We start from the raw sequence: 15,536 nt of genomic DNA on the forward strand, positions 1-15,536 counted from the left end.
TAATATTGACAAATTCTGTTTAATATTGTATGATACTCTTATCTTAAAATACAGTCTTTTCTGAGGTAGACTATTACAGTTCAAGAACATAATCATTTGTTTTTGTTTTTTTAAACAGACATCAAAAAAGACATGAAATAAATACTTTCATGTACAATATGCCGCAAAAATGAGGTAGAAATGGTTACAGAAAATGTACAATAACCAAGAACAAAGTTACTGTGATAACAGATCCAAATGTACACAATAAAAGCTTGTTTTGTTGGACAAACTGTGAGAAGTACAGGGGACAGGCAATCAAAAGGTTTTTTTAAATTTATGTAATTACCAAATGAATTATCGCTTGCAGTTCCAGCACAACGCTGATGGGCCAGGGGTTGTTCTGCTAGTTGGAAAAAGTGTGTTTTTGAATTTCCAAGAGGGCAATCAGTTTAGTCAGTGGGGGCTGTATGGCATGACTGAAGCTACCAACTGGAAATGGAGGTCTGCACTGTGCTATAGGATTGCTGGACATCAATCAGACCCCTTCCACTCCAGAGGAATCGGTATAAGGAGAGGGCAAGGGGGTGGGGAGAAGATGCAACGCCACATGGCCACTGGGTTTTGTGGCCAGGGGGCAATCCAATCTAATGAGATTGCATCGGGGAGTGAGAAAACCAGAAAAAAAAGAAAAAGAGTGATGAGGGCGGGAGAGACGGAGAGAGGAGAAGGACGGTAGGAAATATTACATCATTCTGTTTATACCTCCTCAGGACCATGGCAACAGTCTAATGCACACAACCTCTGCTGCTGCAGACAAAAGACGGGTTTTCCCCACTTATTAAAACAACCACAGAGCTGCTGGGAAAGGGGAGATTGCTTTGGATTGTCTACATGTTGGGTTCTTCCACAATATGTACACATCAGCTGTGAATTTTCATACTTTGGGATTTGTTAAAAGCTACACATACTTCTCAAAACTCGTCTTTTTGGATGGCATCTTGTGCTTCGTCGTAGGTGATTGTGTGTGTTTATTGTATTTACAGTTTCAAGTGATGTTACGCAGCAGTGAAATCATAAAGCAGACGTGCATATGCAGGATGTGTAAACACTAGATATCACAGATTTTTGCAAGCAGTTTGTCCAACAAAAAAGGAATATTTTCTGTATTCTACATAGCATTTCTTCAACACAATCGTCACTTCACCATAAACTACAATAAAAATAAAGGTTAAAAGAACAGGGAAAAAATGTATATATTCATATATAATAATACATGGATTTATGGCATCAAAAATCCTTTGAAATACCTGAATTACATTCAATGTTACTCTTTGTAGCAGATTCAAGTTTCTCTCCCGAGGTAAAAGCCTCGTTGAAGTGGGTACTACAAGACCGTCAGGTTTCTCCTCGCACCTTTATCTCACGCTCCGCCACTCTCTACTAAGACCCTACGATTACATACATTCTTTATTTCATATTTCTGAGGTAAAATTCTTCCTGAGCATTTCAAACGTGACTACATACTACAAAAAAACAAACAAAAAAAAAAAAGCAGTAAGTGAAATCGAAAAAACAGACATGCTGAAGGAGAAGCTGGATGTGCAGGTGGATTAATGTGGCTCTAATTGAAGATTTCGAGGGAAACTGGACTTAAGGCGGAATGTGAATAATACAAAATTAAGTATGTGATCTTTAACATGACAGGATATAAGATGCAGAATAGTAAGGAGAAGCTGCTGTTTCATGATTTGGTAACAAGCTGTCAACATCAATACACCGATTTGAAGAACCAGCCCATTTGGAGAAATTTGAGACTACTGCTGCTTTTGTATTTGGTTTAACAAGTTTTTTTTGGTCAAAACTGGTTTGCTGAAATGTTGCAGATCCCAAGCCCTTTGCACTGAATGATTAGTGGCAATTAAATGAGTAAATCAACATTTGGAAAGCATGGAAGTGGACTGGTAATAAATAGGATCCTGAGAGTAGCAGCCAAAGGGGAGGGGGGGGGGATTTTCCAAACCCTGATTATCCATAAGCTTGGACCGCTTCACCTTGCAACAAATAATTGATTTTGTCCTGGACCCAGGCTAATCAGGATCTCTGAGTCATAAAACAGCTATCTGATTTTCCCATTGGCCAAACTACTAATACACTTTAACAAGCCCCATCCTTATTTTCTTTGGGAAAAACAAAATATTGCGGGTATTTACAGCAAAACAAAAACAGCACATCATTGCATGCTTCTGCCAGTGAAACAACCTTGTCATCTCTCCCATATTTGTGAGCTTCTCTGGCTCTTTTGGCTGTATAATCTGTAATTACAAAAAACAAAAACATTCCAAAGGCTTTCTATGCCGATGCAGAGACAGGGTCATAAGGCAGTCCGAGTACTGTGACTGGCTGCTTTCTCAGTGGCTATACATCTTGCTCCACTCTACACAAGTGTCCAGTTCCTTTGCGGTGGTGTGTGGCCGCACCTTGCAGAAGGCATTCTCGAAGTCTGTAAAGTCGGGGGGTTTGCTGGACGTGGTGAGGCCGTGCATGGCTCCAGTTGAGGAGGATGCTGACGAGAGCACCTGCTGGCTGAGCTGCAGCAGCTCCCGCACAGTGAAGCCCTCCGTGCGCTGCAGCACACCGTTCAGCTCCCTCTCGCTCAGGCTGAAGCCCTGGGGCGACAGCGCCTGCAGCAGCACCTCTCTGCGCATAGCCACATCTGGTAGGCCGACGTGGTATCGCTTAGCAAAGCTGCGATGGACAGCATCTTGCAGCAGATCTGGCCTTCCAGTGGCACATACGAGAATCACCAGACCTGTGGTCCCCACCTGAGCTTTCTCCAGGGTGCTCAGCAGTACCTGCCTCAGGCCCTCCTCTTCCATGGCTTCCACCTGACTAAGTAGCACAACTGAGGGTTGCCGTGCCCCCGCCACCTGCAACAGAGACCCCAGAATGTGTTCTGCCTCAGGCTTCCCTTTAGAGGCCAGCATGGTTCCACTCAAACGGTAGAAGGAGGCCCCTAACTGCGACGCCAGTGAGCGAGTCAGTGTCGTCTTACCCCCTCCTCTGGGGCCGAACAGCAGGACGGTTCTTGGTGGCTGCACCACTGGACTTGGCCTCAACACGGGCCACATCAGGTCCTCCTCCAGGGCAGCTTTGACATGTGTGAGTCCAGCCAGCTCACCCCAGCCCAATGCGGGGATGCAGTCCAATAACTCCCCATTGATGAGGTCTAACAGTCGCGGGTCTGGACTCTTCATAGCCTCAGCAGTTGGAGCACATAATGGAGGGTGTTTGACAGCCTGGGAATGCTGCTGCTGCTGCTGCTGGGTGAATCCCTGTTCTGTCATGCCATTCTCCCCCGTCATGCCTGTTGGAGGGCTGTACTGCCCTGCCGCCCCAAACTGAGGAGACACCAAGGGCTGAGAGGAGGGCTTACTGGGCTTGAAGGTCTGAGGGTCTGTGCTGCCTGAAGTACTGAAGCCATTTCCATGGCAATCCGTTTTATCATTCACACTGTAGGGTGAGCTTCCCCCAGCCTTCACAGGGTCATAGCTGTATTTCCTGTACCGCGACCGGTCCCCACTCTCATCATCTTCAACACCCATCTCAAAAGCTTTTCTTTTCAATGTCCCTCCAGATTCAGATGTCCCAAGGCTCGTGCTCTGGTAACTATAGCTGCCTCCTACCACAGTGGGCCTTGAGGGAACAGGGGTAGGGGCCGGTAGACCTGAGGGGAGGTAAGTCGAAGAAGGGTGGCTGTAGCCAGGAGCAAGGTTGGTCTGAGGAGGGTATGTGCTGGGGGGGTAGTTGTAGACTGGCGTGGCAGGGCTATAGCTGGGCACAAGAGTGGGAGTGGATTGGAGAGTGTGGAGAGAGGCAGGGGGAAGTGCTGCGTTGGGTTGCGGACAAAAACCTGAGGAAAGATAGGTGCCATTGTAGCGAGAGGGGTACTCAGTGGACCCACTGCAGGAGCTGCTACCACTGTAACCTGAGTCTGAAAGGTTACTGTTCAATACTGACACGCTGCCAATCCCCGGAGGGCCCGTGGACGTGGCTGCAGTCTTGGACCCCGAATGGCTGTCATGGCCTCCAGGAGGCCCCAGGGGATAGGCTTCAGTGCTGTGCGTCAGTGGCCAAGCCTCCAGCTCAGTCTTTTGGTTATTTAGGCTACCAAAGGCCCCAGACTCTGGGTAGGTGCCCACAGCAGAAGGCCGGTCATATGGCGAGTCCAGCACGCCGGCATACTTCTCAGCATAGCGCTTCAACAAGTTGGAGGCTGTAAGGGCAGAGATGTCGTCATTGGCCCAGGCGTAGTTGTAGGAGCTGCGGCTACGGCCAGAGTAAAATTCTGACTTGTGGGCCGGAGAGGAGGTGGTGGAGGAGACGTCCAGGTGCTGCTCAGGCCACTGGCTGAGGGGCTGGGCATGCTCTGGGTTCCAGTGCATCTTTAACAGGCCTGATAGAAACAAAACAAAAAAACAGTAAATAAAACAAGTTATATTTTTCTTCTAAGTAGACTTGCATCAGAAAAAAAGTTATTAATCATTACACCTTAAATTTAGACAGGAAAGCCTGAAGTGTGCACTTTATTGGTCATCATATAAGTTCATCTATGGCCATGTTATGTGTTTACATGGGCATCTGGGTGCAGTAACAGCAAGACTTTCCATGATCTTAACCATGGTTTTATTTATTTATTTATATTTAAAACACACAAAGAAAGTGTCAGAATGCCTAACATTCAGTTTTTCATTTTAATTTTTAATTTGTGGGCAAACCGGGGGGGAAAGCTGATCAGTGGGTTGGATGTGTTGTTTCGCACTTTCCCAGCTTATGTTGGCGTAGCGATAAGATCCCACTACTATTGCCTGTACTGCTAGCATCTGCAGATCTCCCAGAGGAGCTATTGTTATCTCCCTGTGCATGTTGCTCTGAATGCCTGCTCTCTTCGCCCTGCCCCCCCACGTACCACCCACCAATCCACCCACCCACCGTACACCAGAGCTCCAAAGGCCCAGTGGCCGGCTGGACACGGGGAGGGGAGAAATGAACAAGGGTGTGTGTGTGTGTGTGTGTGTGTGTGTGTGGACAGTGGTGTGGAGAGAGTGAGAAAGAAAGCAAGAAAGAAAGGGGGGTGGGTGGGTTTGGAAATGCAGCATAGTGTGCTATTCATCAGCACAGTCTCCTATGGAACATTGGGAAAGTGGAATGCCTGTTCCTCTGGCTGACTTCAGCAGTGGTCGTGGTCTAATTGATCATCGCTGAGTTAACAGGACAGAGAAGAGCAAGAAAAATCTGTTTTTCATGTTTCCCCTCATGCAACGGATGTAATTAACAATGTTTAAAAGCTGGTTTAAAAAAAAAATCACAATCTTATAATTATAGGATTGTTCATTTCATGAAGAGTGCTGCATCTTGCTGAGGCACTAGCTTGACATTCCACACATAGCTTGGCATTACTGAACTGTCATGATTTACCCCAAGGTGAGGACTACGTCAGTCACAAACCGGGAGGTAAAAGGGAATATGGCGAAAGTCGTCATTGCTGCTGTCTCTGCCTTTCCTTTATGCGGACGCCTGATGATTCATTATTCATGGCTGTCTGTGTGTGTGGAGCCAGGACTCTTATTGCCATTTAAATCAAAGCTCAATATCCACAGTCCAAGATTAGAAGCTGCTGCTCTCTTGGTCTCTAGCTCACGCACAAACTTTGGCCTCCCTCCTTACCCAATTTCCAAACCTCCGCGTGTGTGTTTTCAGATTACGCCTGTTTATTCAGTCAGATGAGACCGGCATACCAGATGGCCATTGGATTATCATGTCCTTCATATTCAAATGCACTGCCTTAAGTTCTCAATGGCCAAACCAGTTCAAGCGCTTCCCTAAGCTTCACCCAACCCACAGAGCCTCACACCCACAGCAGCAAGATGTACAAGAACAGTCTTGCACTGTGTTCACTTCTATTTTTAAAAACATGCTGAAGACATTTGCTTGTCCACACCCAGATGACCACTTTTTTTTTTTTGGTCTGACTTGCAGGTCTTTGTCCAGGCTGCAGAAACCATATACATGTCCTGCAGGCCCTTCCCATCTGCAGCCCAACCAGTTTGTGAGCAGCCCCAATAATGGGGCCTGTGTGTGACAGAGATGGATGAGAGCCCAGGGGAGCTCATAAAACCTGCAGTGGGAGGGAGGGATGGTAAAGGCAGGGATGGAGGCAGGGAGGGGAAAGAGTGGACAGCAGGCACTTCGTCCTTTCTAAGCAGACTTGCGCAGACATTAGAGGACTCAGTGAGGCGGGCTAACTGCTGTCCTCTCCATCATTAGAGTAGTTCTAATACAGGATGGTACACTACCCCGCTGACCGGAGTAATGACCAGCTGCCCGTAACTGAAAAACCAATTCACTGTTAAATCTGAGCGTTATTATAATTCTTCCACAGAGCGATGCGAGTGATCATTCACCCCTGATGAAAACAGCGGGGTTGCTGAGCAGTTTAGCGTCCCATGCAATTAGATCTTTCCCAGTGCTGGACTGTGGTTTTAGTAGTAGGAGTACTAGCACTCCACAATGAACTGAGCGAGCACTAATCTACACTTCTGCTTAAATCAGAGCCATCGTGCAGATTAATTCACTGGAGGGACGGGAAGAAACCTAAGATTAGAAGTAGGAAATTAGGACAATGTGGACATACTGTGGATAGCAGTGCAATCATTAGATTAACTTCAATACATGCTTTAATGCGATGCTGGGTTGTGACATAGAAGCATTAGCGCTGCTAATGCAATCACTAAATGTTGTAATCCATTTGCAAGTAACACTGATGAGCTGATATTTTTATTTATGCGCCACCATCCCCTGAACTCCGTCTCATATAAAAGACGACTTTTATGATTTGAATATTGTTTACAAATATGAATCCAATACAATCGAAGCTTTTCTTCATGCTAACAATACAAAGTAAAGCTCCTCTGTGATCTAAATATAAAGTGCGTAATGTTTTCTCTTTCATCACTTACACTGTTAAATTTAAAGTGAATAAAAATCACTTGCAATGACCAAGTTCAATATACACAGATAATGACATGGCTCTTCTGTTGACCGAGTGCGACTGAGTGTGGGGAGGTTGATAAGAACCTTCTGTGTATGCATATAAAACTTCCCACTGTTTGTGTGTGTTCTTGGCCCCAGGAGAGACAGATGTTCTGACCGCCTTACTGTCTGTGCAGCCATTGTGGCGGACGACCATCCAGCAGACGTGCGCGGATCGGACAATCCAGTTGGCCCTGAGACAAAGCCTAAAGGATCCTATTGTCAGGGCCCTGTCTAATTATGGAAATCTTATTAATCTATTCAGCAGCAGTCTACTGACAGCTTTTGTGTCAGCCTGGGATTTATTGAGGAACTTGTGTGAGCTGCATCCCATTGTAGGAGTGTGTGTGATGAAGACAGTGGCACAGCTCACTTCAGCAGAGACCAGCTTTCCTTTGAGGAGGCCCTAAAATTAAAATTAGACTACTTATGCCAAACGGGGGAGCGTGTGGGGAGTGCTGTGATTTCTGCCCTCAAATGCTCAGATCTGCCACCTGCAAAGTCACAGAGTCTCCTGTTGACTGGCTGAAACTGAAGTAGCTTGTAGCCCATAAAGGCTGGTATCGCTCTCGACTGCGTTGTGGTTTCCTATAAAATAAGTATCAGTGAGTGAGGTGAAACCCTATCTTGGCTGGAAGCCCCGAGACGGAGGGCTCCAGTGCCATTTCACAGCTCCCCTGAGGTTGCTGCTCCCCCCCCTTCTCCATTCCCGGCACTTTTGTTTTCCCGGCCTCGAGGAACAAAACGGACACGGATGCAACAAGCCTTCTGGGACAGTGGGCTATTAAACTGCACCGAGTGCGAAGAGGCCGCTTGTAAACAAGAGAGCTTTGGATCAATTTAATCTGGGATATATTCAGAGTTCAGCTCCACCCCATCCACAGACCAGAAAATAAATACATCTACACAACACCAAAGTTAATGCATTTGTTACATTGTTTCTAATATTTTATTTATTAACAAGAAAAGCTAAGCTGATAGAAATGATCGCTTAACTTAAAATGTGCAGTCTTGGAAATATAAAGAGTTACCCTCCAAGTCTGGCCAGCTATTCTACCTGAAAGTAAAGATGAAAAAGTAGACTTGATGCCTAAAACAAAATTCTTTCAATACCTATGAACAAAAAGTTGCAGAGAGCACAGTGTCAAATTGTTCTGAGAATGCTGCTCCGGCTGTTCTGGCAGTGTGTCAGGAATTCAATTGAGACAACTTCTCAGAAAACAGCCACTTCAAAAAGGGAGAAGAAAAAAAAGCTTAAAAGGGGCGCAGTCACACAAAGCACCGCACACCGATATTGCAAAAGGGAATGAAAGTGGAGAAGGGCAAAGTGTGACGGGCGTTGTGTTTGTGCTGATAAATCACAAAGTTGATGTTCCAATGACCGCGTCAGTCGGGACGTGTTCAGCGAGCACAACCTGATTGATGAGTTATTGGACGAAACTCACGCTTGGCACTTATAAATATGTAAGACAGACTTTTTCCCTTTTTCGTCTGAAATCTTTAAACACAACTGCTCATTTTCAAAACCCAACGCACTGCTTTGAATAGGAAATCTCCCAAATGATCATCAGTTTAGCACGCAAACCACAAAGCAACTGAAAATCTCTTGTGTATGTATGTTATCTTGATTTGCTGTTTCAAGCCCTTGAAGTCCTCTGCTCTCAAGTTCACTATGATTTATGATACTAATATCAAGCAGGGCATTCTTTCTAGGCTCTATGCTGCTGCATGCTACCGGTGTGTCGTAAAAACACCAATCGGAGACACCGGCCACATTTCACAGCCTAGCTGGTGGACAGAGTAGAAAATTGTCTCTGGACGTTTTCACACTTTGGTATGAAATACACATTTTATCAGCCCCTTGCACAGTTCAGACCTGAAGACGGTGATAAAGATAATAAATTCCTGCCATAAATTTTGGATTATTTCGTACGACACTCGCGTTACACCGTGTCGAGTCACCCTGTGCATTATTACCCCACAGTCGCAGAGGAGCCTCTGTGATTGTGTGGGGTATTGCCAAAACGCTGTTAGAGGTCGGCTCTTCAGACCCTCGTCAACCCACGTTAAAACGGGGATAATGCGCACCCGACCAGCGGGGATCATCATATATCAGGCATGCATAATTGGAGATTGCTGAGGAAAATTATTATAAATCTAATTCTCAGTCGCAGGCCTGCTATCACTCAAATGAAACACAATCCCGCGCTAGGCCTCTCGCTGCATCTGGCTCATCTGCTCCCTCTTCATGTCCCTAAAAAGATGTAATAACAGAAGAGTGCGGGAGCTCTGTTGGGGAGTTTTCACACCTGCTGCCCAGAGCGCGAGCAGACGCAGCTCTTTTCAAAGACGCCTCACCAGTACACTCCCAGGAGGACAGAGCCCATCTCCTGCAGTGGCATTGAGGGATGTCCTCTGTGTGTTTTTTGTGTGTCTCTATCTCTATACTTTCATCTTTCTGTGGATAGAGCTATCTGCACTCCATGCATCAGAATGACAGTTTGACTTACTCCTTTTTTGTTTCACCCTCCTCTGGGATTGTTCCAGGCCAGCTGTCAGAAGAGTTTTTGTCAGCGTGTGAAGCTAATATTACTTCATGAGAGGACAAAATGACAAAAGTGTGTGCGGGCTTTTAAACTTAATGATACAATTTTAATACCTTTGTAATGCCATGTAACTAGGATAAGTGAAAAAAATAAATATCGATTCAAAATAAAACAAAAGGGTAAATTAGAGGCAGATTAATGTTCTGTGGCATTAAATGTTGCTATTTTAAGCAAAGTGGATGGAGGTGGAGCAGCGGCCAAACTACCTGATGGCATTTTGCTAAACATTGATTAATTGACAAACGTGTTTAGAATTGCTAATGAGAGTGCAGCAAAATGCAAAGTCCTGTCTGAGAGCGAGCGCGCTCGTTTTGCGCTGCTTTTCTCAGCACTCTCCAAAACTAGAAAGCCTCCAGAATAATTGCTGGATGCGTCACTTCATGCTCGTAATTTTAGAAACAACTCCCCCATCCCCCGTGCCTGCTAATGCACGTCCACAAATGGCAGCGGTCCATCGACCCCCCCACCCGCCTTCCCTTCAAGAAGGAAAAAACAAAACAAAAACAAAACAAAAAAAAAAAAAAAACAGGGTCCCTATTTTCTGTGACTACAGGCTGGCTTTAGGTCATTGTGTCCACTAATATATCAAAGAACAGCTGTCCTAAGGCTCTGTGATGACCAATCACCCCTTCCATCTGTCTCACCCACCCAATCTCTCCCTCGCTCCATCTCCTCCTCTTCAGCTCTGTCTTTTCCCTCCAATCTCCTATCTGTGTTTCTCCGCTTCTCCACCTCCCTTATTCCCCCACATTCCCACTGAGCATCTTGCACCCCCCCTCTTTTCTATCCAAATCCCTTGGTCCCTCTGTGCTCTGAGCTTATACTCGCGGCACATGGACAGCTTTGGGATTTGTTGTTTTCTGTTGGTACACACACACACAAATTAGAGAAAGCTCGAGTGACATTCCACAGCCTCTCTTCTTTCTAGCAGAGCGTTTTCTGGGCACTAGACTACAAACACCTACAAACACTCGAGACACGACAATTAAAGTATGTTATTTCTCAAGTGTAGTAATTTACTAATTAGCTCTGCTGGTATGGAAGACGTGTCACATTGTCGAGCTCTGAATTCTGCTGCCTCAGGAATCCAGTTCAGCGCTGCCACCCGAATGAGCCTCACCGCCCTGCTTCTTAATTGGACCCTTAATGGGAGCGGAGGTCTCCTTAATGAGTTGATAAACCCGTAGAGAGACAAACCACAGAGCCCGTGAACTCACAGTGCCTGGGTTCCTAACCTTCTTTTCTTGTGGACGTAGACGCAAACGCACACAAACACACATGCACGCACACACTCTGGTGGCTAATTGGAACCCATTCACACCCAAACTAATGATCCTAGCACTTATTCGCACACACTTTAGGCTGTGTGTTTACTCAAGGGCCTCACAGACCTCCTTCTACTGCACCACTCATACCACTCTGCCTACAATAGAGATACGCGCTGGCACGGCCCTCCAACCTCCTCCTTCAGGAGCCGGGATGAGATCTAGTCTTTTTTCCTCCATACAAAAACGCTCCATGACTTGCCGGAGTCATTCACAAAGACACTCACACAAAACACAAAAACAGAGCAAGAGAGAGAAAGGAGAGGGGTCAGTCAGAGGAGAGAGCTATAAAAACTGGCAGATCTGGGCTCTTGTGTGTAGTCGCTCTGGGAGTGTGTGTTTGTATATATGTGTGTGCGCATGCATTCTGTTTTAAAAGAAAAGGTACTGCTACACCAGCAGGGGCCCCCAGCAACAAGAGTTAGGGCACTCTTGGGTTGGCGGCCTGGGACTGATTTAAGAGTGTGTTTGAAGTGCAGATTACAGATTCTTTGCACCAAATCCCTCCAGGAGTATCCATGGCCCCTGGAATCTCTCTCAGGTTTCTCCGCAGGTCCGGCCATAGCTGCTCACCCCAGCTTGAAGTATTCTGGACTGGCCGGAGACGGGGACAAGGGCTGAACATGCTAATATAGAATCAGACACTCAGACACCGAATAGATATGACATCTTATTCATTAAGTCGAAGTGGTTCTGATTCTCTCCCCCCCTTTTAAACTGTGTGTCGGTGTACCTGTCCTAAGCACATGTCACCTTGTTTGTGTTCATACAAGGGGACTTGACTCAGAACAGAAATGCCAACAGCAGGAGTCAGAAGTAGCACTGGGAAGCAGGAATGCTCCACATTCCCACAAAGGGGATTCCAACATGGAAGTGAGAGTCTTCACATGCACTGCACATACTCAACGTCCTTATCTAAAAGACAGTACGCTGAGACATCACAATCAAGCACAGGGGCATATTTGTGTGTCACACTTGGTCTGAGAATAAACGGCAAAGCCTACCGAACACTGCTGCACATGCTCATACAATCCCCTGTGTGAACTTTGCATGCACAAATACTAGCAGGCCGCTCTGAAATGAGCTCACCGCTGCAGAAACACTGCAGAACAGAAATGCACCACACATGAAAACCCATCAAGCTGTTGATCTGAGAAGATGAAAAGAAGCACTGTGTGTCCTGATCACAACAGCAAAACACACACAGAGGCCCACAAAGCCTAGAACATAATGTACTGGAAGAGTCCTATGAAGTGTGTCATCTCCGAAGGCATGCTTACTATTCCACCATCACTTGTGACATTCTTAGACTCGCTGTCCATTTCAGCAGCGGCGAGTATAACTAGTGAGTGTGGACCCGCAGGTTGCAGGGAACTAAAGGAGTAACCTGCGAAACAGGCCTTTCAAATGCACGGCCAAACTCGGTCTAATTAGGGTCTGAACTATAAACAGCATTTAATCAAAAAAAATAAATAAATAAAAAAATTCTGGGAGCTGGCAATAATTCAACCACGAGCCACTTGTGAACGGACCGGTTTCAAAACAAAAACGAGAGGTCAGCTACTTATTTGGGCATTTAGAGGGTGAAATTCACCAAAAGCAAACAAACAGCCATGGTTACTGCCAAACATCTGCTCGTGATGCTTTAATCAAACTCTGTTTTCCAGTTTGAATTCACACGCCCACGCGCTCGCCTACACTGCGACCGAAGCCACATTTAAAAACACTATCAAAAGTTCCTACAAACCGTTTTTAAGTAATACTTTTTAAATTGACCTTTCCATGTGATTTCTCCTCCTTTTCTTGTAACTGCCAAGCCAATAATGTTCCTTTGAGGCCATTTAAAGAGATGGGAAAAAGGCGCTCGAGGCCGAGGCCACGGAGGCAGCCCCATGCTGGCCGGCAAACAATGCCGTTTCGGAGAGCCGGAGCACTGGACTCTGACTCAAATGAAACCTGGTGGGAGGGTGCAAAGGGGGAGACGAACACTGGACATGTTAGTTATTAGATCAGCATTGAAGGGAGAATAGAGAGAGGGGAGGAGGAAAAAGCAGAGAAGGCAGGAGGCCGTGTGTGCATGTGTGTAAGTAAAATGACACTTTGAGGACTGAAGGGTTTCTGTAGCTTAAACCATCAGCCCTCCAACCTCTTCCTCTCCCCATCTGTGTCTTCTGTCTGCTGATGAAACATTCACACAGGGCCAGTGCCCGGGGTTTAGCATTTCCACAATGCACGTCAAGCAGGAAAGGGAAAAAAAGAAAAGGAAAAAAACATTTCTGATTGCACGATCAACTGTCAATTCTTCCTCTCTGTTTGCAAACTACACGAACACGATGTTCGCTCCTGTGTATTTTTGGAACGGAGACTCATTGATTAAGGCAAAGTCCAAGTCAGGGAATGAGGCCGTTTGGTGTGCAAAGCAGATAGAGAGAAGGGTATAGTGTACTCACTATAAGGGACAATAGGACTCAGCATTCTGTGGAGCTGGTCTCAATAAGGAGGAAGGCTGTTTTGTGAATGCCAGCTAAGGTTAGTGCCCGTCCGGCTGTAGTCCATCACTGGCATGAGCTTGCACTGACAACAGAACAGCCCTGAGAGAGCGAGAGAGAGAAAAAGAGGTGAGGGAGTTACTGGCTGCTGCACTGTGTGGACACTCAAACGTCAACCAACACTTGCAAGGCGAGCTCACAAGCCAACACGCATCCAAACACAAGATTGAAGCGGAATTTGATGAAATTATTGACCAACCTGAGAGCCCGATCAGCGTAACAAGAACAGAATTCAAACTTATATAAACACAAACACACGCACGCACTCAGCCTACCAAACTGAGGCGCACAAGGGCGTTCATTATAGGCAGGCATTAAGCTGATTGTGAGGCTGCATCCAGCCTCTAAAGAGGGCTTTCTAAATCTGCCTCACAAAAAGACTCATGCATACCATTGCTCTGTGCACTGGGGCAATAAAGACTGCATTCTTAGGACACAGAGCACTTTTGGAGCCGTACTAACAAAACGCAGGGGAAAGATATAGCCAAAGTTCCAGCTTTCAAGCTGTCCAAACACATCAGCTTCAGCTGTAAAATGATTTAAAATGTATTTTTAATGTGGAAATCTAAACATAACCAGCTATTGTTTTTGTCTACTTTCAAAAAGCGCATTAAATTACACCAAGTCTCTATTTAGGTTTAAAAGTCAAGTTGTGAAAGAAATTTTGATCACGCACCAATTCAAATCAGCTTAACCTTCTAGTTTTTATTATGCTTTTCTCATCTGGAGCACCTCTCTGAAAAAGCTGTGCAAATAAAATATTTCCATGAAAGTTTTTTCATTGAGCCTTTGGGGTCATTAATGCTTTCTGTGAAAACCACATCTGTAGAATCTACAGTTCATTTACAAGTCATAAATTATATAATCTCAGATATGTAAACCAAGTCTTAAACAACTGTTTTATTTAATGCTCTGTTAATACTTTTGGCAGCAGTCTGTTTGCTTTAAAACAAACCTATTATATACAGATTTATATTCATAAATGTACTGTTCACATAGAAGAGAAATTACGCAATGACCACAAGGCTATCTGTGGACACCAACAGGCTGCACTTACAACACAGTATCAGACTACAAACCCACTCTGCTCCGACTGACAGTCAACTTTTACCACTCAGCCCAGAATAACATGCACACTACAGCGGCAAACCACAGTTCCCACTTAAAACAAACACTGCCCTGCATCAGCACAGGTCAGAGCGAGGCTGAAGGGAGAAGGCAGAGATAGCTGAGTTTTCTCAAGGAAATGTCTCATGGTCCTTGGCCAAACAGGAGAGCTGTTTCAACATGCTCAGTTCCCGTCTTCCTCCAACTTCAGCCCGGCCAAGTCAAACAGCAGGGATAGCAGCGGGCTATGACAGCAGATAAACACATAGATGCAGAGAAGACAAGCAGTCTTACCTATTCATGCCTGCATGTCCTCCATCAGATCTGAAAGCGCTAGGATAATCCCTGGAGCAGACCAGACCTGCATGTGCACTGCTATGCTTTTTTCCCCACATATGGGACACAATTCGTCTCTCTCTCCCTCCCTCTATCTCTCTCTCCCCCCCTCCCTCCCTCTCTTTCTCTCCCTCGTCAGTGACAGAGCGAGCGCTCAGCTCCCCTCCCCCATGGATCTCCCATCCCCCTCCCCTCCTTCTCACTCTTTATGCTAAAAGTATTTAAGTAGGAAGAGAGATAGAGAATAAGGGGAGTGCAGCAGGGAGGGTGGGGGACTGACCAATCATCCTCTGAAGGAGAGCGGGCGTGAAGGTGCTCGCTCATAATGAAACCTGGACACGGAGGACAGCGGAGAGTTTTTATTTGGAGGGAAATGCCCAGGGTAAGTTTGGTTTGACATAGGAGGATTAAGAAAGCTCAACAGCGGTCAAATTGCAGTGAAAACACACCGAGGAGCGAGCTCTTATTTCTTCACTGGCTGACTGAAACAGACACTTCACAACTGATCCTTGAAAAATGATATTCATCGCTTATTACTAATT

The 15,536-nt window shown here is 45.8% G+C and overlaps 1 protein-coding gene across 2 annotated transcripts; it reads right to left on the reverse strand.

The window, feature by feature from the left end:
* fignl2 (fidgetin like 2) lies at window positions 1–15,066 on the reverse strand. Of its 2 annotated transcripts, XM_084917861.1 has the most exons (3): window positions 14,953–15,066; window positions 13,453–13,593; window positions 1–4,435 (listed from the first exon to the last, which is right to left on the reverse strand). In XM_084917861.1, exons 2-3 carry the CDS (start codon window positions 13,475–13,477, stop codon window positions 2,391–2,393), a joined length of 2,070 nt encoding a protein of 689 aa, XP_084773987.1. In that variant the 5' UTR covers window positions 13,478–13,593; window positions 14,953–15,066; the 3' UTR covers window positions 1–2,390. The 2 variants fall into 2 exon arrangements, with proteins under 2 accessions (XP_084773987.1, XP_084773988.1); XM_084917862.1 differs by lacking the exon at window positions 13,453–13,593.
* Between the last annotated feature and the right edge of the window lie 470 nt (window positions 15,067–15,536).

This window comes from Perissodus microlepis, chromosome 20 (assembly GCF_051167445.1).
Source record: "Perissodus microlepis isolate ML-2025 ecotype Zambia chromosome 20, ASM5116744v1, whole genome shotgun sequence".
Classification (NCBI taxonomy): domain Eukaryota; kingdom Metazoa; phylum Chordata; class Actinopteri; order Cichliformes; family Cichlidae; genus Perissodus; species Perissodus microlepis.